The sequence below is a fragment of the Garra rufa genome, chromosome 17 (genome assembly GCF_049309525.1).
Source record: "Garra rufa chromosome 17, GarRuf1.0, whole genome shotgun sequence".
NCBI lineage: Eukaryota > Metazoa > Chordata > Actinopteri > Cypriniformes > Cyprinidae > Garra > Garra rufa.
The window spans coordinates 23,595,539-23,620,820 of record NC_133377.1 but is presented as its reverse complement, the minus strand read 5'-3'; the positions used below and the strand labels follow the sequence as shown (position 1 = coordinate 23,620,820).

The following is a 25,282-nucleotide window of genomic DNA, read 5'->3' as shown; positions in this document are numbered from 1 at the left end:
GAGTCAACACTTACTTGTGTTGCAACGTTTAAGTATTGGTACGTACTGACCGAACAAAATCCTCTGCCTCCACAACAGTTTAAGACATGACGCTGGCTGGCGTGCGTGACTATCAGATGCGCTGGGTAAAGCATCCCATAACGAATTTCCATGCCTCGAAGTTGTGCCTTTACTCCGTCGAACTGTCGCTGCCGCTGACGGGTCTCAGCTGATAGATCTGGAAACAAGCTGATCCGTTGCCCTTCGTATCTTAACTCCTTCATTTTCCTAGCCGCTCTCAAAGCCTTCTCCTTGTCCTGGTAATTCAGGAACTTCATCACGATCGCTCTTGGAGCTGACGGGCGGTTCGGGTTAACTTGTCCTACACGGTGCGCTCGTTCAGTGACAGGTGGCGATCCGAACTCATCCCTCAGAATCGTAGGGAAAAAATTCTCAATGAAGGTGCACATATTGGATCCTTCTGTTTTTTCTGGCAGGCCAATTAGTCTCAGATTAGAACGCCTTCCTCTGTCCTCCAAATCCTGCACCTTGTTCGTAGAAATTCAGTTGTTTCTTCGAGTTTATTAACTTTGTGTTGAAGGTCTGTTACGTCCTCTTCAGCTTGCGAGATCCTCTCCTCAGCCACTCCAATTCCTTACGCTTGTGACAGTAAGTCCGATTTTATGCCGTTTATGGCGTCCATCGTGTCAGTGAATAGTTTTGAACAATCGTCTCTCAAGGACTGAACCGCACGTAGAATATCATCGTTTGTGGCCACGTTATCTTCACTTTGCAGCTCGGCTAGCTTCTTGCTAGCTAACACCTTGCCTTCCTCTTCCATCTGTCCAGATGGCTTCGAATGTTGTGCAGGTTTGACGTTTTCCAAACGCTTATTATATCAGTTTTAGCCTTTTTGAGAATTTAAACGAACATTCAGTAGCGAGCCCGATTCACACGACTTATCAGCTGCACGTCATAACCGGAAGTCCTTCAAGTTTAATAAAGTTGAATTTTTTTGTTTTCTTTGCACACAAAGAGTAGTCTTGTAGCTTCATATAATAAAATAAAATAAATGTTGAACCATTGATGCCACATGGACTATTTTATCAATGTCCTTGATACATTTCTGGGCCTTAAAGTTTGCATTGCTTTTCATTGCAGGGTTGGAAAACTCTCGGATTTCATCAAAAACATCTTAAATTGTTTTAAGAAGATGAACAAAGGTCAAGAAGATGAACAAGGGTTTTGAACGACATGAGGGTGAGTAATTAATGACAGAATTTTTATTTTTGAGTGTACTGTCCCTACTGTATAGAGGACCAACTGCTAAGGAAGGCACCAAATGGTGATTTTAATTAAGGCACATATTTGGCCAGTTGTGGCCCAGATGAGATTGAATAAATCTGTAGAATATTCTCTGAGTTTCTGAGATACTGTCATTGAGTCCATCTGTGCTGTTGTTGCGCACTCTATCACTCTAGCGCTTGTACTGGGCTTTTCAGTTGTTTGAAAAAAGCCTGTTCATCTCTGGACAATTAGTGATTACTTCATTATGCACTCCCGAGCTATAGAAATGAATTATCAATGGATTACATGGCTAGAGAAATGCATTATTCTGACACATTTTATTTTCACTTTTGGCTAAATCCTGATGACTACAGTGAAACTTTACTATGAAGAACCTTTTTGAAGTCAAGAGGTGCCTGTCAAGTCATGTCAAATGTGCTCCCAGCAAATCTCCATTATGCTGAGGGGGTGACGAGTACAAGAGCTTCTCTGGAAGTCTGTGAGCTGCAAGATTGCCAGCACATTGAAGATAATATACTGGGGTAAGGAAAGAGTGATGGACGACAGGTTGACAACAACTCTCTGGAGAAGACATGGCTTCTAAGTTGCTTGTCGCACCGTGCCACACAAACTTCCCTGCCGTTCATTTACAATAATCCGGCTCTCGGCTAATGACAAGCAGATGGGTGCAAGAAGGATGGTGCAAGAAAAGGAAACATAAATATGAAGAAATCAAACAACATTGATGGATTTATACATGCAGCTATTTGAGAGCAACAAAGCCATTCTCCTCATGGCACAAAGTCATTACAGACATTTGATGAATCCTCACAGAGCTAATGCATTTTTACAATATCTACAGTATGAGCATGCCTCAGGAAAAAAGTTAAAAATGGGGGAAAAAAAACACCCCTTCACATAAATAGAATGACGAGAGTTGTTCCAAACACAAGATCGATGAGGTAGCTGAAATTCTCAGTGTTTCTTGCTTTAAATCAAATATCAACAACACGTAGCACAAGATTTCGCACACCCACAAAATCCCCAGTGATAAAGGGTTTGCATCCCTCAAAACAATCACTGCCAGCCAAGCCATAATTGAAAAAGCCCAAAGCTCTTCTTGCTAGTAAAAACACAATTTAGGCAGAGGAATAAAGAGCAGGAGGAACAGTGGTTTAAAAGCATCTCGCCAATAGTACATTTGCCTTTTGTCAGATATTTACTTTAAGGTTTATATATTATTGGAGGAAGTCCTAGAAAATCAAACGCTTCTGGTTTCATAGTAGGAAAAAAAATTAGTAGTTTCAAGAGGTTTTCAGGCGAGAATGTTCTTGTTTATAGTTCAAATATACAGTTTGTTAATGAAGATTTACGAAAAAATGAAGATGACGAAAAAAATTTGCATCAACGTTTTTGGACATGAAAGCTCCAGATTGTCAGCGACCATTCTGCGGTCATGAATCCGCCCAAGAGCAGTCTCACCTGAGATATAATTTGTTTTGGGTAAATCTAATGAGCAGTCTTTGGTCTCATTAAACTATTATTTGTTCCAGAGCAAATAGTTTTGGCAAATTCAAACAAAAATGTTTATGTAAATTAAATGCTGTATATCAGAGCACTACCTTTGTACATTTGACTGAATTGCCTAGCAACTTTTATGATAGCTATTGTTGTTGTTTAATATTATTATTCAATAATTTTTTTTTATATAAATAATGGTAGTATTTAGTAGTGTTTAGTATTGAGAAACGGCATGTTCATGATGGTGATGTTTTCTGAGTCGGCAGTAAAGACTTAAAGACTATACTTTTTTTATATAGCTTGACGCAGCTGACAAATGCACTGAGCAGTGCTGTCATCAGAAATCACCCTTAACAGATGAAAGGGTAATACGATAAAGATAACCCTTTCCTCAGTGGACAATCAAACTAATGTTTCATTGTGAATATGAAGAATGAATGCTGTATCAGATACAGGCAACTTTATATATTCAAATATATATTTATGTATATGTATATATACATATACACAGGGTGCGATTTGCCGGGGGGGATCCCCCCCCCCTCTGGTCTATGCATCCCTGCCTCTGCTGAATTATTTTTATCCACAGTGGGGATAAACGTCCCGCGAAGCCGTTCCTACGTCCCGATCAAAATCAAATTATTCGCGATACACGCTTTAAAGTTGTCTGAATCAAATGATTCGCCATACGCACTTTGAAGTTCAACGTTCTGAATCAAATGATTCGCGATCCGATTGGAGCGCTTCGAAACAGTGAATCTTTTTGCGACGCAGTGGTTTACTGATTCGGAGTTTGCAAAAAGCTCTGTTGATACTTTGCTCACCCTATAAAATGTATTCGTTGTTTAAAATTAAATCATTACAATTGATAGGCCTAACTTACGATGTTTTTATTAAATTGTGATCACATAATACAGCTTCCGTCGTATTAAAAACATGACCTGACACTCATTATCTGGTGACAAAAAAAAAAAAAAAAAAAAAGTTTTCAAAAGCATCCCCCCCTCTGTTTTTTTCACAAATCGCACCCTTTATATATATATATATATATATAGTGCTGTCAATCGATTTAAAAACAACAACTAATCGCACATTTTTTCCTGAAATTAATCACGATTAATCCCACCTAACAAAGTTTTTAAATATACTTTTATATTGCAATAATTTCACATTTTATCTTCAAATTAACATCGTTTCAATAAACAACGTAAAGACAGTATATTTTTAATATTTGTTAAATGTTTTTTGTTTTGAAGGTGAGTATCACTGATACCAGTCCTCATGTCTCTAGAAATTTTTTCCCCCAAATATTTAACCAGTGACTGAAGCTATTCAACATTACAGTATAATTGATAGCTTCCAATTTTAACATTTATTAGACTTCAACTTCTTCTTAACAACTTCTAATTTAAGAGAACTTAAGACAAAACAATCTTCATGTAAACCCATTATTTACCTGTGCCCTTTAGCAAGTAGGACATATACAGAAAAACAGATAAATAGTTAAATCCTTAAAGCTACAAAAGTTATTGATTTCCACTTTTTCTTTTGTTCTTTGATTAATAGACATCACAGCAGCTGGGTTATTAGCTTATTTGGCTGCTATTACTTTAAGAGCTGCTGCTGAACGTGACACAGACCTAACACTCATGCTTGTAATTTCATTTGCGCTGAATGAAATAATACGTTACACTGCATGCCGCCGCATTTGTGCCTGCACTTGAAGACAGGTAAACTCGTTTTTACTGACATTTGGCCTGACAACATCTAATCTGACCGCAGTTCACTGTTGTTCTACTGAAGCTACCTCATCACTGTAAACTTCCCTGTGCTTGTTTGACTCGCTGTTAAATTGGAAACATTAATCGTCTATGTTAATGTGCTAATTTTGACAACACTAACATATATAAAAGAAGTTCTCATGAGAACCAGACTGAAAACATAATAGCATCATAACTGTTTTTACTGTACTCATACTTTCTGTTAAATACATTTTAATTATACTGGGTGAGACAGTCAATTATCCAGTGATCAGGGTAGCAGCTTCATGCTCATGTCACATCTACTTGTGTTTACTTGTGCTTGCTTGTAGCATAAATATCACTGACTTTGTGAGAGGATTTAATCAACTGAGATGTGCCTGAGGAGGAACTTCAAGAAGAAGTTGTTAGGAGGAAGGTAGATGGTTATAAAAAGCCTGGCAAAGCTTTTAACCTTCTACGTCCATTAATGCAAAACGGAAAGAGCATGGCACAACCCAAACACTTCTAAGGTCAGCCCATCTTGCAAAACTGAGCAACAGGATAAAAAGAGCATTTGTAAGAAAAATGACCAAGATGCCAGATGGACTACATGGAATTCCAGAGCTTTCTGACTGAAAGGGGGAAAAACTGTCTAGACAACAGCAAGCGTTTGAGCATTTGACGTCTTATGCCTCTTTGGGGAGATCAGCCAGAAGTAAGTCACTTTTGAGACAAGCCAACATGAAGTCAGCCTGGAATTTGCTAGAAGCCATGTGACAAAACATGAAATCTATTGGAAGAATATTTTGTGGTGTGATGAGACTAAACTTGAGCTCTCTGGCCTGAAAGTGAAGTGCTGTGTTTGGCACACCAAATGTAGCACAATACCAAAAACACCAAGCTTAATGGGCGACAACGCTATACTCTGAGGTTGCTTTTCAGTAGGAGGAACTGAAAACTTTGTGACAACATGAACAGAGCCAAATATAAACAAATCCTTGAGGAGAAGCTGAGAGGTAAATATTTGTTGTAAATGAAATATGTAAGTTGAGAATTAAAGGTACATAAAAAGATGAATATGTTTAATTCACAAGGGGATTTAAAAAATAATAAAATAAAATAAATGCAAAGCACTTTAAAACCTACTTCCATCAATACTACAGTACTAATGTGAAGTGGTACTGACACAGTAATAGGAGGTCTCTGGCCATTGCTGAACTCAGCGGAGCTGTATGTGATCCTGTAAGCTATTTTCTTTGTTTGGGAAAGGGCTGAGTGGTTTGTGATGGCCAGTTTTCCAATAAAAACACTCTGTGGTAGGAGATTTATCTGAGAGCAGGTGGTCTCATATACATCCACACCCATTTGGTTATGCTTGGTAGCCCACTTACCCCTCGACTAATGTCCTGTTGGCCAGACGGATGCAGTGCTCCCATAAGACATTGGACACAGGCAGAGGAATCCGAACTATTTTCGACACATCTCCCAGTCTCTGGTTAAACTTCTCAAACTCCTGCAAAAAACAGTTGATGATGGGTCAATGTCATGACTTTCATTTTTTTGTTTTCTGTTCATTAATTTAAAAAAGATGAATAAGTATTGAAAAACAATTAAAATCAAAACATTACAAATGGAATTCATACATGGAATGACTTGAATGCACCTCTTTTTAATTTCCAAATTAAAATATATTTTGATATTTTCAAAAAAAAAAAAAAAAAAATGTCAGGGTTATAAAACTCCTTTGATGCCACATTGAATGCAAAGCCTCAAAAAGTCAAAAACATCAAATAATGACATTTATAAATAAATAATTCACAATATTTGTGAAAAATTCTTTTCTAAACAGATTTTAAAACAATGATTAGTATACTCAACAAATGAAATAAATTACTTTTATTTGGTCACACCATGAATTGAAACATTTCTTGAAAATGTTTTTTTAAAACTACATGAAACCCACAAACATACATTTCTAAAAACTTTGAATGTGTGTTTTAACCTAGATTGTTTTATTGGGGACACTCTTAGTTGTCATAGACCCTTAAAGGTATAGTTCACTCAAAAATTTAAAAATTCTGTCATTATTATTCACCCCCATGTCTTTCTAAACCCGTAAGACCTTTGTTCATCTTCGGAACACAAATTTAGATATTTTTGATGAAATCCAGAGCTTTCTGTCCATACATAGACAGCAACACAACTGACATGTTCAAGACCCAGAAAGGTAGTAAGGACATTGTTAAAATAGTCCATGTGACAGTGGTTCAATCATAATGTTATAAAGCTATGAGAGCACTTTTTGTGTGCAAAGAAAACAAAAAGAATGACTTTATTCAACAAATTTTCTTCCGTGTCAGTCTCCGCAGCGCATTCACGAGAGTATCACATGTTCATCTTCATGTCTTAATTTGTGTTCCGAAGATGAACGAAGGTCTGACGGGTTTGGAATGACATGAGGGTGAAAGTTTTTGGGGTGAACTAACCCATCAACCATTTAGTGTTGCTCCCTTGTGTGCAGTGCTTGCTGTTAACCGTTCACCTTATTGGGTGGTGTTGGAACCATCTGGATGAGAGGTCACGAACGGGCTAGAATCGGTTTTATTTTAGCATGCCGTAGCAAGCCCAGAAATCCCAACAATGGTGTAAATTAATCACAGAATCGGAGAAGTGGAAACAGCAGTCTATAAATGTTCACTGGAGCCGTATTGGCAGACAAGGGTGTCAAACCTACAAGATTCAGGCTATACAAAGAAACTGTCTCTGCAGTGCAGATGTCTCGATAAAGCCATGCCACGTACAAAAACCTGCACTGTATAAGCCGGCTGCTCATGGAGGTGTTGATTCAGCTGTGCTCGAGCTCATTTCTCTTTCACTTGTGACAGGAAAACCCGCCCATAACTTTCTTAACACAATGACATATGGCTCATTTGAGAGCCAAGGACTACATGTACCGTGGGCTCGCACCTTGAATGTTGATACAAAGCCAAGAGCACTAAAACTGCTGTGCAAGATGTCTGGGTTATTCTGTTACCTTTAATCTTCCTGAATTAAATTTTAAAATATATCCGTTTATTTTACAACTTAGAAATATGGTTTTAAAAAGAACACGAAAGTGCTGGTCTCAAGATTGCGGTTTCTCAGTATCTAATTTTAATTTATAGTTCCTGCAAGAATTCATACCAAGAAACTAATCACAGCAAACATAGATCAGATTTTCTGCTCTCAGTCATGTTGACAAGCATTAAAGCAATGCAAACTGAAAGGTTTTTGATTTCTAGCAAGTCTTGGAGAAAAAAAAAAAGAAAAAAAAAACACGTTTCGGTGTGGTGTGTGATGAAAGAATGATACAAAGGTCTAACCTACTTACATCCTAAAGAACTGAAATTTCACTTCTGAGCCGTCATCAGTATTGGTTTGAAACGGTCACAACATCAGTCTCTGAAATCAATTTGCAGAAAAAGCTAAGAAAAACGTATTTAACCTTCAGAGTTTGTGCAAGCTTTGAAAGGGGTTCTGAATTAGTTCTTAATAGTGAGGAATTAATTTCTCCACCTCTTTTCAAACTTATCTACTATGGGGTGTGGGATAAAATTTGTTTATCAGTATTTGTACAATTCTTACAATACTGACCTATTTTCTCCAAATTTAGAGTTTTTTTATTTCGCATTTCTGACTTTATAACACACTGTTTTTTAAAACAGAATTGTGAGGTATAAACTTTTTCCCTCAAAATTGGACTTTATAAATCGCACAATTCTGAGAAAAAAAAAGATCAGAATAGTGAGTTTATAACTCACAAATCTAAGAAAAAAAGTCAGTTTTGTGAGATATATATATATATTGTACAGTTGCAATTTGTATTTGAGTAATTCTCAGAACGTAAGTTGATGAATATGTAAAAATCTAATTGGCTCAAAATTATTCAACCCCCAAAAGCTTTCAGATCACTGATAATCTTTGGTTTTCACATTGCCACTGCTTTCTTCAAATTCAACCAAATATTTTCAGTGAGAATTAAATATGGCGACTGAACAGGCTACTCGAGAACATTCTACCACAGATCCTTAAACCTAGCTTAAGTAGATTTTGAATGTTTACTTTGGGATGATTGTCCTGCAGGAAAATCCACTGATCATTTGCTTCAGTCTTTGCACCAAAGGCATCACAATTCTTGCCAAAACGGCCTGATACTTCAAAGAAACCATGATATCCTTCATATGGTCATGTTTTCCCACTTCTTGCTACAGTAAAACAACCCCATAACAGGACTGGCCCACCTCCAAGTTTGACGATGGAGATGTGTTTTGGATGGAGTTCTTCTGCTTATAAGCTCTGCCCTTTTTTGCACCAGACATACTGCTGATCCATAGATCTAAAAAGTTCCAGTTTGGTCACATTACTCCATAAAACATTCTTCCAGAACTCCACAGATCTATCCAAATGAATTTTAGCTTGTTTAAGTAGGCCTTTTTGTTCTTCTTGGTCAAGAGTGGTATTCTGCAAGATGTCTCAACATGAAGGCCATACTTATCTAGTGTTCTTCTTTTTCCTCCTTTCGTCAGATCATCTTGCAAGTTTTTTGCTGTACATTGCAGGTTTTTCTCAGTTGCTCTGATCAAACATTTTTTGATATTGTGTTTTTTTTTTTTTTGTTCAAAACCATCAAAGGTTTTCTGGTACAAAGAATAAGGCTGCCAGCTGTGTTTCTAGGAACTTTTAGAAATCTTAGAAATCTATGTAGCATTAGACTTTCTAATTTAATAAACCTATTTCTTCTTTAAAGCTTTTATGAGAGCTCTGTTGACTTTACCATATTTGCTACTCAACATTGTGTAACAGTTCAAGCTAATTCTGTTTTTACAATAGTTTCTAAAGGCTTAATTGTGTTTTAAGACAATTTGGTTCCCTACCATAAAAATAAGTGACTTAAAACAGCAATGTTAAATAGGGGTTGAATAATTCTGAAATAGCTGTGTTATTTAAAAATCCTAGTACTCAAAAACTTTACATTATATAGTGACATTCTCACTTTTAATATGCCAGTAAACTGCTGTAGATGAAATTTTTATAAAGTCCTGGATCTTCAGAAAAGCTTGTATTTTTAAAGTACTGCAGTCTCTGGGGGGGAGACTGCAGTAAATCTAAAGATTAGCTTAACTGGTACAGTAGCTGTGTCAGAAGCTTTGGGGCAAATTGTGTCAAACTGTGGCTTAATTAATAGTGGCTGTAACTTGTCTATTAAAAAATGTTAAAATGTATTTCATGTCCTTCAAATATTTTCAATATTTCACATTTGCTGTTTTATGGAAACAATGTGAAGCAAAACAAGAGACTGAAATGGGAACATACAACATTGTGCAATACTATGTTGTGTTTGTTGTGCCAAAGCTGAATAATTGAAAAGCAGATATTTTGAATATCCCACCCCACCTATAAAGCAAAAGTCAAAGGGGTGCAGTGTTTGGTCCAAACCAGTTCATTGAGTACATGGCAGTAAGAGACAAATAATAGTGCATTGCCGCTCTACAATGCAGGTAACTAATTGTGACATTTACTAATACATACAGGCAAATGTTTTTATAGGCCCAGAAACCTGGACGCCACTTCTTGGTAATTTTAAACAGAGCAAGAGTCAATGTGAGTCACTGCAGTATTTCCACAGTTATATAATTAATTCAGTCAACTTGGCAAATCCAGACAAATTGGCTTCAACAAACAGACTTGGCGCAGGGTTACAATGATGGCACCGGGAAAAACGGCCACGGTGGCTTCACTCAGCATAGCGGGCGCACAAAGGTGAGCCTTATTTCTTCATTAGCAGCCAAGCTCCATTACATTCGCCGCTAAAACTTTGCAGCTCGGATCAGGAACTTATGTAAATTCACATGATTATGCATATTTCGGGATTCATCGAGCTTCCTCAGCAAATAAGCCAAAAGAGATAATTCAATTGTGAAACCCCATCTGCTCCCGGAGCCTTTTTTGTCTCAATATATGCGTCAGCCATTCAAATCTCTCCCTAACTCCATGCAAAATTCATATAGGCTAATGAGCAGAGGTTATGGAAGAGATGTGGACATGCAAAAGAATGAGACACCCTCAGTCCAGTCATACTTAACTGAGACACGGGATAACTTTTCCCTTTTAAACTTGCCCCTCAAATTCTGCATGTGACTCGCAAAGCCTGACCGATTAAATAATTCAGATCCTGACAAATAATTGATACCGTGATCTTTCAATCTAGAGGAATTCATGAGGCGCAGTCATTAGGCAAGGGGGAAAGAATAAAAATCTGCATGAAGAAAGCTAACTAGCAACCTTAGGGTAAACATATCAATCAAGTCTGCTCGTTGTGGGCATAAACTTGTTTGTTTGCTTCAGTGGAAAGCACAATTTGGCCGGTAAATTATAACCTAGACGTAGCATTTCCATGCATTCGTAATGTGCTGCTCGTGAAATAGCAACAGTGACAGGGGACAGTGACAGCAGTACTGGGCTTTCATTCAAGAGTTCAAATCCCACAAGTCTCTTCACAGCAGCACCCAGAGGAGCAGCACTTAACCTGAATTATCTCACTTTAAACATGCAGCTGTGTGAGTGGGCATGGGTTCAACAACACAAGGTCCAATGCACATGACTACGCACTTGGACTTTATTTCAGTTAATGAGAATTGATCTGCTGTGCCAGCACTGCTATTCATTCTGAAATCAAATTCTGATAGTAATGCAAAGTTGGATTTTATACATACACTGCCATTCAAAAGTTTGGGAGCAGTAAGATTTTTAATGGTTTTTTTTTTTTTAAGGAAGACTGTTCTTCTTAATAAGGCTGTGTTTATTCAATTATTATTGTTCAGTAAATTATTACTTTCTTTTTCTTCTTTGAAAGAAATTAATACTTTTATTCAGCAAGGATGCGTTAGATTGATAAAAAGTGATAGTAAGGTCTTATATTGTTAGAAAAATAATCAGTTTTGAATAGTTCTCTTACATTTTTTATTAATCAAATAATCCTGAAAAAAGTACAGTATCACAGGTTCCAAAAAAATATTATGCAGCCCAACTGCTTCAATGTTGATATTAAATCAGTATATCACAATGATTTCTGTAGGATTGTGTGACCCTGAAGACTGAAGTAATGGCTGATGAAAATTCAGCTTAGCATCACAGAAATACAGTATATACGGTATAATACACAAATATAAACACATATTTTTTGTGACTTTACTGTCATTTTTAAAAACATTCATATTGACCCAAGGTTCCAAACTAAATTATTAAATAGATTAAAGTAAAATAACTGTTTTCTATGTGAATATGTTTAAAAAATGTAATTTATTCCTGAATTTATTCAGCAAAAGTCTTCAGTATCACATGATCCTTCAGAAATCATTCTAATATAGTAATTTATTATCACTGTTGAAAACAGTTACAGTATGCTGCTTAATATTTAGTTGAAGCCTGTAATACTTTTTTTTCCAGGATTCTTTAATAAATAAAAAAGGTAAAAAGAACAGCATTTATTTAAAATAGAAATCTTTTGTAACAATATAAAATACTATTTAAAAGTTTGTGGCCCGTATGATTTTTATTTGTTTGAAAGAATTGAATACTTTTAAGGATGTGTTAAACTGACATAATAGTGATAGAAAAGTTTTATATTGTTAGAATTTTTTTTTTTTTTGAATAATGCAGTTCTTTTGAAGAATCATAGGTTCCAAAAAAATATTAGGCAGCTGTTTTCAACATTGATAATAAAGTAATAAATCAGTATATTAGAACGATTTCTGAAGTATCATGTGACACTGAAGACTGGAGTAATTGCTGTTGAAAATTCAGCTTTGCATCACAGGAATAAAATAGAAAACCATTATTTTAAACTGTAATAATATTTCACAATATTATTGTTTTTTTCTGTATTTTTGATCAAGAACCTGTAAATGCAGTCTTCTGAATTCTTTAAAAAACATTACAAATCTTTCTGACTCAAAACTTTTGAATGGCAGTGTACGTATATGTATATTTATACACACACAACCATGAAAAATAACAATATAACTGAATTACTTTAGTTAGGAATAAGACAGTAACATAACGTGTTACTTTTTCTTTTTAGATGTAATGCTCCTTTACATGACTGTTTGTCATGTATCCTACAGATAAATATGAAATAATTCCAGACTCTAACATCCAGGAGCTGATATTCTGTCACCTCATCAGTAAAGACAACCCATAATTACATCAGTCACTTGACTGAGTGTTCGTACAGTGTTTGAGTCGTCGCCTGTCTCTCTCAGTTAAACGCAGCATGTCAACCTTAACTTTAGACCTCTGGATAACCTTCTGACACACACATTCTGACACCACACATTTCGATCATCCTGCTTCCTGTCAGGTGAGTACAGCAGATGAGTAGATAGGACATGTCAGCAGTGACCTCCTACTGTGGCACGACAGTGTTCTTAAAACTCAACAAACCATGTTGCAAATGACCATAGAGAAGGAAAGAAATTGCCAAGAATGAACTATAGATGAAGAAAAGGTTGGCTGGTCTTTACTAATGCACGTCTAAGTGAACACCCACCCGCTCTCCTCCAGTGTGAAAATGAACAGAAAGGAGGCAACACATTATTCCCGCACATAAAATCCACCGCACGGCCTCCCAAACACATTACCTTTAAAAGGACATCCACATAGACGTTGTGCTGTGACATTATCTCTTTAATGTCCCATTTCACTCCCGCCATCAGTAACAGCATCTGTTCGTAATCTATGGCTTTGGCCGCCACGATCCAGTAAATGGGTTTGCGGAGCTCGCTGGCTGTAGATACAGTCTATAGAGAAAACAGCATAGAAAAGGTCAAAATTAAGAAAGTACCTCTACATAACCATCAGCCAAACAGTGGAAAACAAAGTTTAGTATCTGTCGGATATCCAAAATTCATACATTTTAAAGGGTTAGTTCAAACCAAAATGAAAATTCTGTCATTAATTACTCATCCTTATGTTGTTCCAAACCAGTAAGACTTTTGTTCATCTTCAAAACTTTGTCCTGAACAGTTAAACCGCCTGCTGTTCTTCAGAAAAATCCTTCAGGTCGCACAAATTCTTTGGTTTTTTAGCATTTTTGTGTATTGGAACCCTTTCCAACAACGAATGGATGATTTTGAGATCTATCTTTTCACACTGAGGACAACTGAGAGACTCATATGCAACTATTACAGAAGGTTCAAACTCTTACTGATGCTTTTGAAGGAAACCAGATGCATTAAGAGTCAGGGGTGGAAACTTTTTGAATTTGAAGATCAGGGTAAATTTAACTTATTTTGTCTCCTGGGAAATATAAGTATTTTCTGTAACTTCTGAAGGGCAGTACTTAATGAAAAAAAAAAAAAAGATATTTAGGCAAAATAAGAAAAATCTACACATCTTCATTCTGTTCAAATGTTTACACCCCCAGCTCTTATTGCATTGTTTTTCATTCTGGAGCATCAGTGAGCGTTTGAACTTTCTGTGATAGTTGCATAAGAGTCCCTTAGTTGTCCTCAGTGTGAAAAGATGGTCTCAAAATCATAGTCACTGTTGGAAAGGGTTTCAACACACAAAATGCTAAAAAAAAAAACAAAGAATTTGTGGGATCTGAAGGATTTTTCTGAAGAACAGCAGGCAGTTTAACTGTTCAGGACAAACAAATGACTCATGAACAACTATAACTAAACAAACAACAAACAAAAAAAGCTGTGGATCATTCAGGTAACAACACAGTATTAAGAATCAAGTGTATGTAAACTTTTGAATGTGGTCATTTTTTATAAACTAAAAACTATTATTTTCTCTTGTGGACTATATATAAACGTCTTTAATGTGAAACATCGTATTCAGGTCAGCACAAAATAAAAAATAACATGCATTTTGTAGGATTTTGGTAAAATAATTAACATTTTGCACATTCTACAAGGTGCATGTAAACTTTTGACCTCAACTGTAGATCTGTGGGAAAAAGTGAAAAAAAAAAAAAAAAAGAGCTCATCAATAGTCATTTTGAGTCCTTTAGCAAAAGTTACGCTTTCTCAAAGACACTAGACACTCAGGATATTGAAAAGGCTCTTTACAGGAGAAACTGTTAAGGGCCATAAATGGTGAGATGAAACTGACCTGTGAGTAGAACTGCTGAAGGAAGGGTTTCTTAGCTGAAGGCATCATGGTGTCGAGATGAGGTTGAAGGAACTCAAACTGCTCTGCCAAAAAAACTCTGCGGGGGGAAAAAAAGGGACAAATAAGAGTGCATGTTTCTGCATGTTTGCAGCGGCACACAAACACTACATATTGGTTACCCACAGGGAACTGGCTGTGCTGAAAGCTAGTTACGTTGGTGAAAAAAGGTATGATGTGACGAGAAAGTTTGAGGGTTACATTTGTCAGCCTTATATTTTATTTTCAGACATGAGCTACAGACAGAGACTGAGTGCTGAATATATAAGCTTCTATATTAAGAGCTGCAGAAACTATAAAAAGTATTTACCATCTTTTTTTTGTAACTGATATCCGGAAAACACTTTCTCATGTAAAATGAAAAATGTCTTCAAATTGGTCAAACTTATTACAGTTATTAAACACAAAGTACTCAATTTAAACTATAATAATAAACTATATAATAATATTGCTAAAAAATGTGTGTTGAATGAGCGTTTTTATTTCAACAGCAACAAAAAACTATTCAAAACTAAAACAATCCATTGGTAGAAATAAATATTTTATATGTGTAATTGTCAAAATCTTTTCACTTTGACATAATAGTCTTTTTCTGTAGTCAAATTAAGTTCACTGTGATTGAATGTTTTAAAACAAAACATGGGGTGGATACTTTTTAAAGGCCTTGTAATAATGAGATTGGAAATTACCATTCATTAGAATAATTTTCTAACTGCTGAATTGATTTTTCCCTCCTGTTTTGTCTTATAACCCAAAGTTCTATAATTTGAAAACAAAGTTAGCTCACAGTCATAAAATTCATTTATACTGTCTGAGCAAATCAACAGCATCCAGAAAATGAAACAGAATTCTGCATGCAAGAAAAAGCAGCCTCTTTAACTGCCAATGGCTGCGCACAACCGGAACCTTCATAAAGTCAGTACCCACCCACCAACACAATGCAAAAGGCAGCAGATAATTTATGCTAATGACAGCCCACATACAGAGATATGCGTTCATTGAGCAGTAAGAGCCCAAATATTTGCATATAACACCTGAAGAAACATTACAGTTCATTTCAAAGCCGAATACATACAGCTATATGATAGAGACTGCTGAGGCATGCATGAAACAAGCAGCACTAAACAACAATTACTCTCAAAATGAATCGTTTGGTTTCTGTGATGTAGTGAATAAATGTTTTCTCAAAAAAGATATAAAGTTCACAATGACAAATGTGACCCTGGACCACAAAACCAGTCTTAAGTAGCACAGGTATATTTGTAGCAATAGCCAAAAATACATTGTATGGGTCAAAATTATTGTTTTTTTCTTTTAGGCCAAAAATCATTAGGTTATTAAGTAAAGATCAATTTCCTACCATAAATATATAAAAACTCAATTTTTGATTAGTAATGCGCATTGCTAAGAACTTGCTAAGAATTTGGACAACTTTAAAGGCGATTTTCTAAAAATGTAGATTGCACCCTTCAGGGCTCTAGAGTGCGACCTAATTTCTCAATGGTGTGACTAAAAAAATCTGAGGTCGCACCGTTGTGACCAGCCGTTCGAGGGCAAAAAAAAAAGTCTCCGCGACTGTGGTTCAACAGACACACATTTGGCCCATATCGTGGTCTAAACCAATCAGAGATAGTGAAGGGCGCCCACCCTTAAATTGCCTCTAATTTAAATGGCTCTAATAAAGAATAAAGATAATAAACATCTTGTTCATGTACTAATATTTTCATTAACTCTTGTCCCTTGCTTAAGGCATAAAATACATATTTAAAAAAAGGCTTTCAGAATCAGCCCATTTACTCGTAAAACATCAGCAATCAAAACCAGCCATGAGGAATCAAGATCTGTGCATTACTAAAAAGAAATGCTGGGACGAGTGCTGGCTGTTCTGCTAAATTGGCAGTTGTGGTGCTCCTAAATTTGTTTTGGTGCTCCTAACTTTTTGAAGTAAAAAGTTAATTTCTAGCCCTGATAAAACTTTACGTTGACCAGATTAGTTTATCATTTACAAGTCAATATTGCCTATATAGACAGAAATGTAAAAAAAAAAGTGAACTTGTAAAACTGCGGTGTTAAATGCGATGCGGACGAAAATTTGGGTGCACCTAACTTTTGTGCTGATGCACCTAAGAAAAAAAGTTAGGCGCACCAGTACAACCAGTGCAAAAAGTTAGTCTAGAGCCCTGCCCTTAGATTCCAGATTTTCAAATGGTATCTCGGCCAAATATTGTCCTAGCCTAACAAACCATACACCAATGGAAAGCTTTCGAAAAATTACACTTATGACTGAGTCACAAATAGGTGTGGGCAATATACCAGTAGACACCATTAGAAATTTGTCAACCGGTAGAGATTTTGGACTATTGTCTTTTTCGCGGTTATGCTCATGTGACATTGCTGTGCTACGTGGTCATAAAAAACATATAGTTTGTAGACATTTTTAAGCACTGCGGTTTAAAAACAAGTGATTTTAAGCAACTGAAACACAATCAGCAGCGAAAGAGAACTCATTTCGCTATCGGAGCGCTGTCAAAAGAGGAGCGTGCACCTGAAGACGGTTCTTATAGAGTGCGGGGGTATTGAACGGAGTTGTTTTAGCCGCTTTATAGACATTGAACGGTTAAATACACACACTTGTATGTGTCAAAATGCTTGTCTCTGCAAGTATCTTTGTAAACAATAATTTAGGTCTTAAGTGAAAGCAAACAGCTGAGAAAGAAAACGTGTAACAGTATATTGGATTGCGGCAGCTCTTAAAGTGATAGCAGTCTAATATTTTTGCTGTTTGTCATTCATGTTAAGAAAACAAAATCACTTTTGTAACTTTAGGGGAGACACTTGTTACGGTCGGCGGCTTAAGCAGGATCTTGTTTACCTTTTGTTGCCCCTCCCTTGTGTTTTTGGCGTTACGCTATCTCTCCGAGCGTGTATGTGCGCTCTCTCTCTCTCGCTCTCTTTCTTTCTTTTAGGTGGACGCACCTGTTTGTTGTTGCGAGGCTGATTAACAGTGGTTAAAAAGACGCCAACGAGGAGAAGGACACAGACGGATTCTTGTGGGCCAGCCAGCAAAACTTTGTCCTTTTGTTTATTTTGTGTTCTTACTTTTTCTTTGTAGTTGTCGTCCAGTATGTTAAGTGTTATTTGGTAGCTAAATTCGTCAATGTCGTTCTGTTGAGTGAGTGAATAAATAGACTTGAATAGTAACATCGTTTCCTCATTCTTTTTATGTTACATAATCTCTCTTTTCGAGCCCTTTTAATGAGAGGTTGTAACAACACTGCAGGCAAAAATGCTGTTTTTTCATGCACCTGTCAAGTTTGAGATTTTGGGCTTTTTGGCTTTTCATAAAGTGTTTTTTTCTAGTGGAAAGAAAACCTCCAAAAAACACTGTTAAGTGCTTCTTTTATAGCACTTTCTTTATTTCTGTCAATAGATTTCAGTTACAATAGATATTTTTAAAGGCTGTTTTCTCAAAATGAGTTTTTTCTCCTACACTGAGCCATAAATCTCCACTTCAGTAGGACTTACACACAACAAACTTTACATTTGTATTCCTGTCTATATCCTGAAGGTTTTTACAGAGGGATTTGTTCATATATAATTTGCTTGATTTTATACATTTTATTTCCCAAAAAACTGTAAAAAAATTGTGTTTCCTGTCTGTTCAAAGTTTTTTCTGAATTATGTTGTGACGAAATGAGATACCCAAAATTCCCTCTGTAAAAACTTCTGACTTTAATTAAAAAATTAAAATTAAAATTAAACAAGAATTTTGAAACTGACTTCATCCAGTGTTTAGATTTTTGTACAAGACATTTATGCAAATTAGCACATATTTCATTAAATAATGTCTCATTTGCATATTTAAACCTAACATTTTAGAAAAAAAGTTTGCAATTATCAAAGTAATCAATCAACTGGACAAGTAAGGTGATAACTATTAGTTTTTTTACCCTATTCACCTGCAGTGTCTTGCCTTAATAAGAAGAAATATATATTTAATTTACACAGTGAAGAATATGTAGTGTTTTTATACATTTGATTATTTTATACAAAGTATGTAGCATTTCTTATTTATTTGTTCTACCGTAGTTTTTTTGACCTATTGCTTGTAATTAGTGTCTTATTCTTATTCAATTGTTAACTGTAGTCTTAAGTGACCTTTTTTTTTATTTAGGTTAGCATCAGTTTTTTTTTTATATTGACAAGAATTACAAAATTTCTATGGTATCAAAAATATTCATTTTGGTCATATTGCCTACACCTAATGACAAATATATACTACCAGATGTTTTTAATATTTATGAAACACAGTTATGCTCAACCGAGGCTGAATTTATTTTTTCAAAAACAGTAAAAACAATCTTGTAAAATGTTTAAAATTTATTTATTTAAAATTTTTTAAAATCATTATTATTGAGCCCTAACAAACCACCCACAAAAAGTGTTCCCAAGAAGACTTAATTAAAACAGGCAAAATACATTTGAAAGTAATCAGTGAATTAAGTGCATCATGGGCAGAAGCAAATTACATCTAAATATGTAGCATTTACGTGGAAGGTACGTGGGAAAATAATCAAAACATTATTTTTGAGTGAGTAAGAGGTCACTTGCTTTTATCTGATTGTTTGACATTTTAATATTCAAAATGCTTGACCTTGAAAGAGAAAAACAGGTCTGTTGTATCAACAGACACATGGTGCCGACGGAACAGGGTATAATCTAAGGTTTGCATGGTCATGCTTGTATAAACACAGCACTCAGAAAGTAACAAGAGACCCTGTTTTGTCGCTTATCGTTCACACCCTCATGCCTGCTCTCTGCTCAGACTTTGCAGCCTTCATTGATTATTCCATTAAGAAAGGAAGTGCAAGTGGAGGACGGGGGGCAAATAAGAGGTTGCACTGCCACTAACCTTCTCCAGAAAAAAAACAACAATGATGGTTTCGAGTATAGTGCATTCAGAACATGTGCATGCTCCACAAGGAGAGCAAAGACCTTCACCACTTTGATGACTCAATATGGTGGAGTTTCTGTGCATTAGTTTAAAGCAAAGAGTCATTCTTTCCTGAGAAGGACCTTTCCCAGACTTAAACTCTGGATTTTCTAATCCGTCTTAAATCTAAGTCTTTGAAAACGTTCTACGCTTGGCACGAATCGAACGCCATCTGGATGCATCCAAAGCAACTATAGGGAGGGATCAAAATCTCTCTGTGAATTTGCAAAGGAGGATTCCCTGCTGTTGCACGAAGGCTTAACGTCTTGCTGAACAATCAGTCGAACGGGATAAAGGTCAGGATGGGAGGACTGGAAGGTACGACATAGTTTGGAGGCCTGACGACTTCCTTCGGTGGAAATTCAGGTAGCTCTCATCAGCCCCTGCGGCATCACACAGCTTAATGAAATGAACTCCCCTGGCTGTTGCCGAAGCTGGTTCAGCCCACCTCTGTAGACTCATCAGGAGGAAAGCAAGGCTTAATGGGGTTCGCTGATTAGATAACAACCACAGTGATATGACTGATTGGGTTAGACAGGCTTGGTTGAAAGGGGCTGCTGGGGTTAGACATTCATCACCTAGCAACAGTAAGCTTGATCACAAGACAAGAGTCAACCAGCTTTTTAATGTAAATGTGTTCATTTGCAAGTCTCATTGCGCTTCTGCTACAATGACGTCACACAGCTGGATCTATGATGCATCTGGCTGTCTTCTCTCATTAAGTGCAGAAATTGCTTAAAACACTGATTTCTTGATGACACTAGTCAAAAAGCTCACTCAGAATAAAAATTCTATTCATCCATTATGTATATATACACTACTATTCAAAGTCAGTAAGATTTTTTTTGTTTAATAAAATTATACTTAAGCAAGCATGCATTAAAGGATTAGTTCACTTCCAGAATAAAAATGTCCTGATAATTTACTTACCCCAGTGTCATCCAAAGATTTCTTTCTTTAGTCAAAAAGAAAGTGAGATTTTTGAGAAAAACATCCCAGGATTTTTCTCCATATAGTGGACTTCAATGGTGGCCAATGGGTTTAAGGTCCAAACTGCAGTTTCAAAGGGCTCTGCACCAGTGTTGTTTTTGACAACCATCTTAGATTTAGTCTTAGTCTTATGGACTAAAATGCTTATTAGTTTTAGTCAAATTTTAGTTACTTCTATATGTGATAGTTTTAGTCCAATTTTAGTCGACGAAAAGTCAAAAAGGTTTTAGTCTAGTTTTAGTCAAAAAAGGGGAAAAGTAGTCTTTTAACAAATTAATGTAGGTCAGTAAGTATTTTGCTGTTGGGTAGTGTCACTTGTAAGATCTGAAAATAGCAGATCTATAGTTCAACACAATGTGAGCTTCCGGATCGACCATTTTCACCAATAATTACAATAATGAAGGAATGTTTTAAAACATAAAAGACAAACAAGGATGGAATGCTAAAACGGCTTGCCATACTAGTATGGCAAAGAGTATTTAATGCTAAAACGGCTTGCCATAGCGGCAGATACGTTTTAGGTTTTGATTGGCATGCACAATAAGCAGAAATGTCATGCATTTTAAACGTCGGCCGGACCACCCACTAACATTTTCGTCTATTCTCGTCTCGTCAACGAAAACTCACACAAGTCTCATCATGTTTTAGTCATCAACGAGCCATTTTTATCTCGTCATCGTCTCGTTATCATCATGAAAATAAGTGGCAAAAACAACACTGCTCTGCACAATCCTACACAAACTTTATATACTTTTTAACCACAAATGCTCGTTTTATAACTTCACGCATTATGTAATTACGTTGGAAAGCTCACACATGGTTAGTTCTTCGTCTGTGTACTTCAGTTCAAAAAGGTAGGGCTAAGGCGAAAAAAACTCCATCTCATTTTTTTCTCCTATGTCAAAATCGTCCAACGTGGTTTTACCTTTTTTTATAAAGGGCATTTGACTTTCTTTACACGTTCACTTTGTAAACACTGGGTTGTACTTGTAACTTTTTCACCTTTGCAAAATGAGCATTTGTGGTTAAAAAGTACAGAATTTTTTTTAAATAGCGGACCGTTTTGGTAGATAAGACCCGTATTCCTCATCTGAGATCATGTAGAGCCCTTTGAAGATGCATGTCAAATGCAAGATGTCCATTGAAGTCCACTATATGGAGAAAAATCCTGGAATGTTTTCTTCAACATCCTTTCTTTTCGACTGAAGAAAGAAAGACATGAATACCTTGGATGACATAAGGGTTAGTAAATTATCAGGAAAATGTTTTCTGAAAGTGAACTAATCCTTTAAATTGATCAAAACTAACAGTAAAACAATCATATTACAAAAGATTTTGATTTCAAATAAATGTTCTTCCTTTGAACTTTCTATTCATCTAAGAATCCTAAAAAAAAATCCACAAACACATTAAGCAGTGCAAGTGTATTAAAAATGTATAATAAATGTTTCTTGAGCATAAAATTAGCATAACAGAATGAGTTCTGAAGGATCATGTGACACTAAAGACTTGAGTAATAGCTGCTGAAAATTCAGCTTTGTTATCACATAAATAAATGACATTTTAATGTCATTTTTAAAAATTGAGATTTATACATCATCTGAAAGCTGAATAAATAACATTGATGTATGGTTTGTTAGGATAGGACAATATTTGGCTGAGATACAACTATCTGAACATCTGAAATCTAAGGGTGCAAAAAAATTTAAATACTGAGAAAATTGCCTTTAAAATTGTCCAAATGAAGTTCTTAGCAATGCATATTACTAATCAAAAGTTTTAATATACTTACAGTAGGGTAGGAAATTTACAAAATATCTTCATGGAACATGATCTTTACTTAATAACCTAATGATTTCTGGCAAAAATTGATAATTTTGACCCATCCAATGTATTTTTGGCTATTGCTACAAATATACCTGTGCTACTCAAGACTGGTTTTGTGGTCCAGGGTCACATATTTGAAAAAAGAAAACAGTGATTTCAAATGAATGTAAAATCAAATAAAAATTTATATTTCACAATATTACTGTTTTTACTGTATCCTTGCTAAAATAAAGCATAGCCTTGGTGAACATAAAGTACACCAAAAGCTAATTTAATTATTATACACCTGAGTGACACAATAAACATCCTTTGAGTAATCTAAAGTGATAACATGATGCGACACACCCTAAGATAGTTCTTCATGAATCAAGAGTGGGAAAATAAAATAATAAAAACAACTTTGAATCATTTAAGATGGTTTAAAGGGGTCATCTGATGCCCATTTTCCACAAGTTCATATGATTCTTTAGGGTCTTAATGAAAAGTCTCTAATATACTTTGATTAAAAATTCTCAATAGTAGTGTAAAAAAAAAACACCCTTTTACCTTGTCAAAATCAGCTCTGCAAAATATCGGCTCATTTTATCGCACGGGCCCTTTAAATGCAAATGAGCTCTGCCCGCCCCTCTCTGCTGAGGGATTACGAGCTGTAATGTTTACTTTTAGCCGCGTTTAGCTGCATTTAGCCGCGTTTATCGGCAAATATTGCCAACAAGCATATTATTAAAGGAGAACTCCGGTGTGATTTTGACCTAAAGTGTATTGAATCATGATACCGAGTGTGAACGTACCTTGCATATCTCATCTCGGTTTGTGTCCTGCTGTCCGAAATCTGGGGTCAGTTAGCCGATGCTCACAACAGGTTGTCAATGAGAGTCAACAGGGCATCGGAATAGCCATGTAAATAAATCACTGTTTTACGCCATTTACGAGGCACAAAGTAGCTCCACACTTCATTGGTAGACTTCCAAGGGCCCTGATATTTAAAACGAGACATTGAGAACTCAGAAAAAGCACCGGTAATTTATTTACAAGAAGATTTATACAGACAGTACCTGGAAGAGAAAATCCGGTCGCCGCCATCTTGAATTTAGTCACGATAAGTCGAGTGTCGAGCACCAAGGAATTTATCAGGTTATCAACTTATCAGGTTGTAGTTTCCTTCGTGCTCGACACTCGACTTATCGTGACTACATTTAAGATGGCGGCGACCGGTCTGTTCCTGGTGGAAAATGTCTGTATAAATCTACTTGTAAATAAACTACCGGTGCTTTTTCTGAGTTCTCAATGTCTCGTTTTAAATGTCAGGGCCCTTGGAAGTCTACCAATGAAGTGTGGAGCTACTTTGTGCCTCGTAAATGGCGTAAAACAGTGATTTATTTACATGGCTTCTTCGATGCCCTATTGACTCTCATTGACAACCTGTTGTGAGCATCGGCTAACTGACCCCAGATTTCGGACTGCTGGACACAAACCGAGATGAGATATGCAAGGTACGTTCACACTCTGTATCATGATTCAATACACTTTAGGTCAATATCACACCGGAGTTCTCCTTTAAGAATGCAATTATGCAAAGATGCATAAAAAACCCTTATACTCACTTCTGCTGTGGGTAAAGCTGCATCACGAATGATTCACATGAACATAGATGCGTATGTAGATCGGGATCGGCGCTTTCCTTTTAAAAACTAAAGTAACGTTGTCCTCTGCCTCTTAAGCGGCTCAGATGTTGGAAATAAATGACTACTGCTATGTTCATTATTACATCCAACAACAGAACACCTCAATCACTCAATTAGAGTCTTCCTCTGCACCTGAGTCGACACAATGGCGATAGTATTCGGACTGTTTCAGCTCGGTGAGGGCGGGTCTAAGGTAAAACGTTCATGTCAATCAAATGTGTTTCATCACAACGACAAGAAGCTGAGAATGACCTGATTTTAAAAAGGGGATATTACTTTTAAAGATTAAAAAAATACCACTGGGTGGATATTTATCATTGTAGGGTGGTTGTGTACACAAACTGCCAACACACATTAATGTTCAAACAACATGTAAAAGTTCGTTTTGCATCCGATGACCCCTTTAATATAGCTTACAGTGATTCAGTGGCGACGACTCTCTCTGCCAAGCCATAGAGCGTATCACTAGCAGTCAGGATCACCAGCTGACTGAGATGAGGACTGGGAACCTTCTCCTTCCTTTCCTCAGGAGATGCATGAGGACCTGCGTTCTCCCCTCCAGCCTCCTGCAGAAACAACAACAAACATCTAGATTGAGTAAGAGAACAGCAAAATATTCCACAAATAAATACAATGTCTAGTAAAACAGTCAGTCAGTCAATTTATTTAACAAACAAAATGAACAGAGGTTTGAAAGTACAAATGATCTCAAATTTGCTTTTAAACTCAGAAACTGTTACTTGGAACCTACTAGCTACTATTTTTAACCAATAAATCACAGAGAAAAAGTTTGAAGGAAAAAAGTTTTGGTTTTAACAAAACGTCTTGCCAACACTATTAACTAAGACAAAGCTGCTTTTTATTACCACAAAGTCGATAACAACCTCAGAAGTTTGGAGTTACAATAAAAGTAATGAGTAAATGAGCTGTAAAATGAGAACAAATAAGCATAAAACAACAAATTGAATTTAATGAGGAACTGTTCTACCAGCAAATGGTAATGCTTTGTCCATATGTAAATGAGAGCTGCACACGTTTCTGCT

General features: G+C 36.2%; 1 protein-coding gene across 2 annotated transcripts in view; it reads right to left on the bottom strand.

Moving 5' to 3' along the window:
- Positions 1–25,282, bottom strand: part of vps50 (VPS50 EARP/GARPII complex subunit) — a 178,781-nt gene that overhangs the window by 12,451 nt on the left and 141,048 nt on the right. For both annotated transcript variants that reach the window (XM_073821661.1, XM_073821662.1), the window contains 4 exons: positions 24,657–24,805; positions 14,688–14,784; positions 13,208–13,366; positions 5,921–6,042 (listed from right to left, as the gene is read on the bottom strand). In XM_073821661.1, coding sequence (XP_073677762.1) covers positions 5,921–6,042; positions 13,208–13,366; positions 14,688–14,784; positions 24,657–24,805 — 527 coding nt within the window. The remainder of the gene's footprint in view (positions 1–5,920; positions 6,043–13,207; positions 13,367–14,687; positions 14,785–24,656; positions 24,806–25,282) is intronic.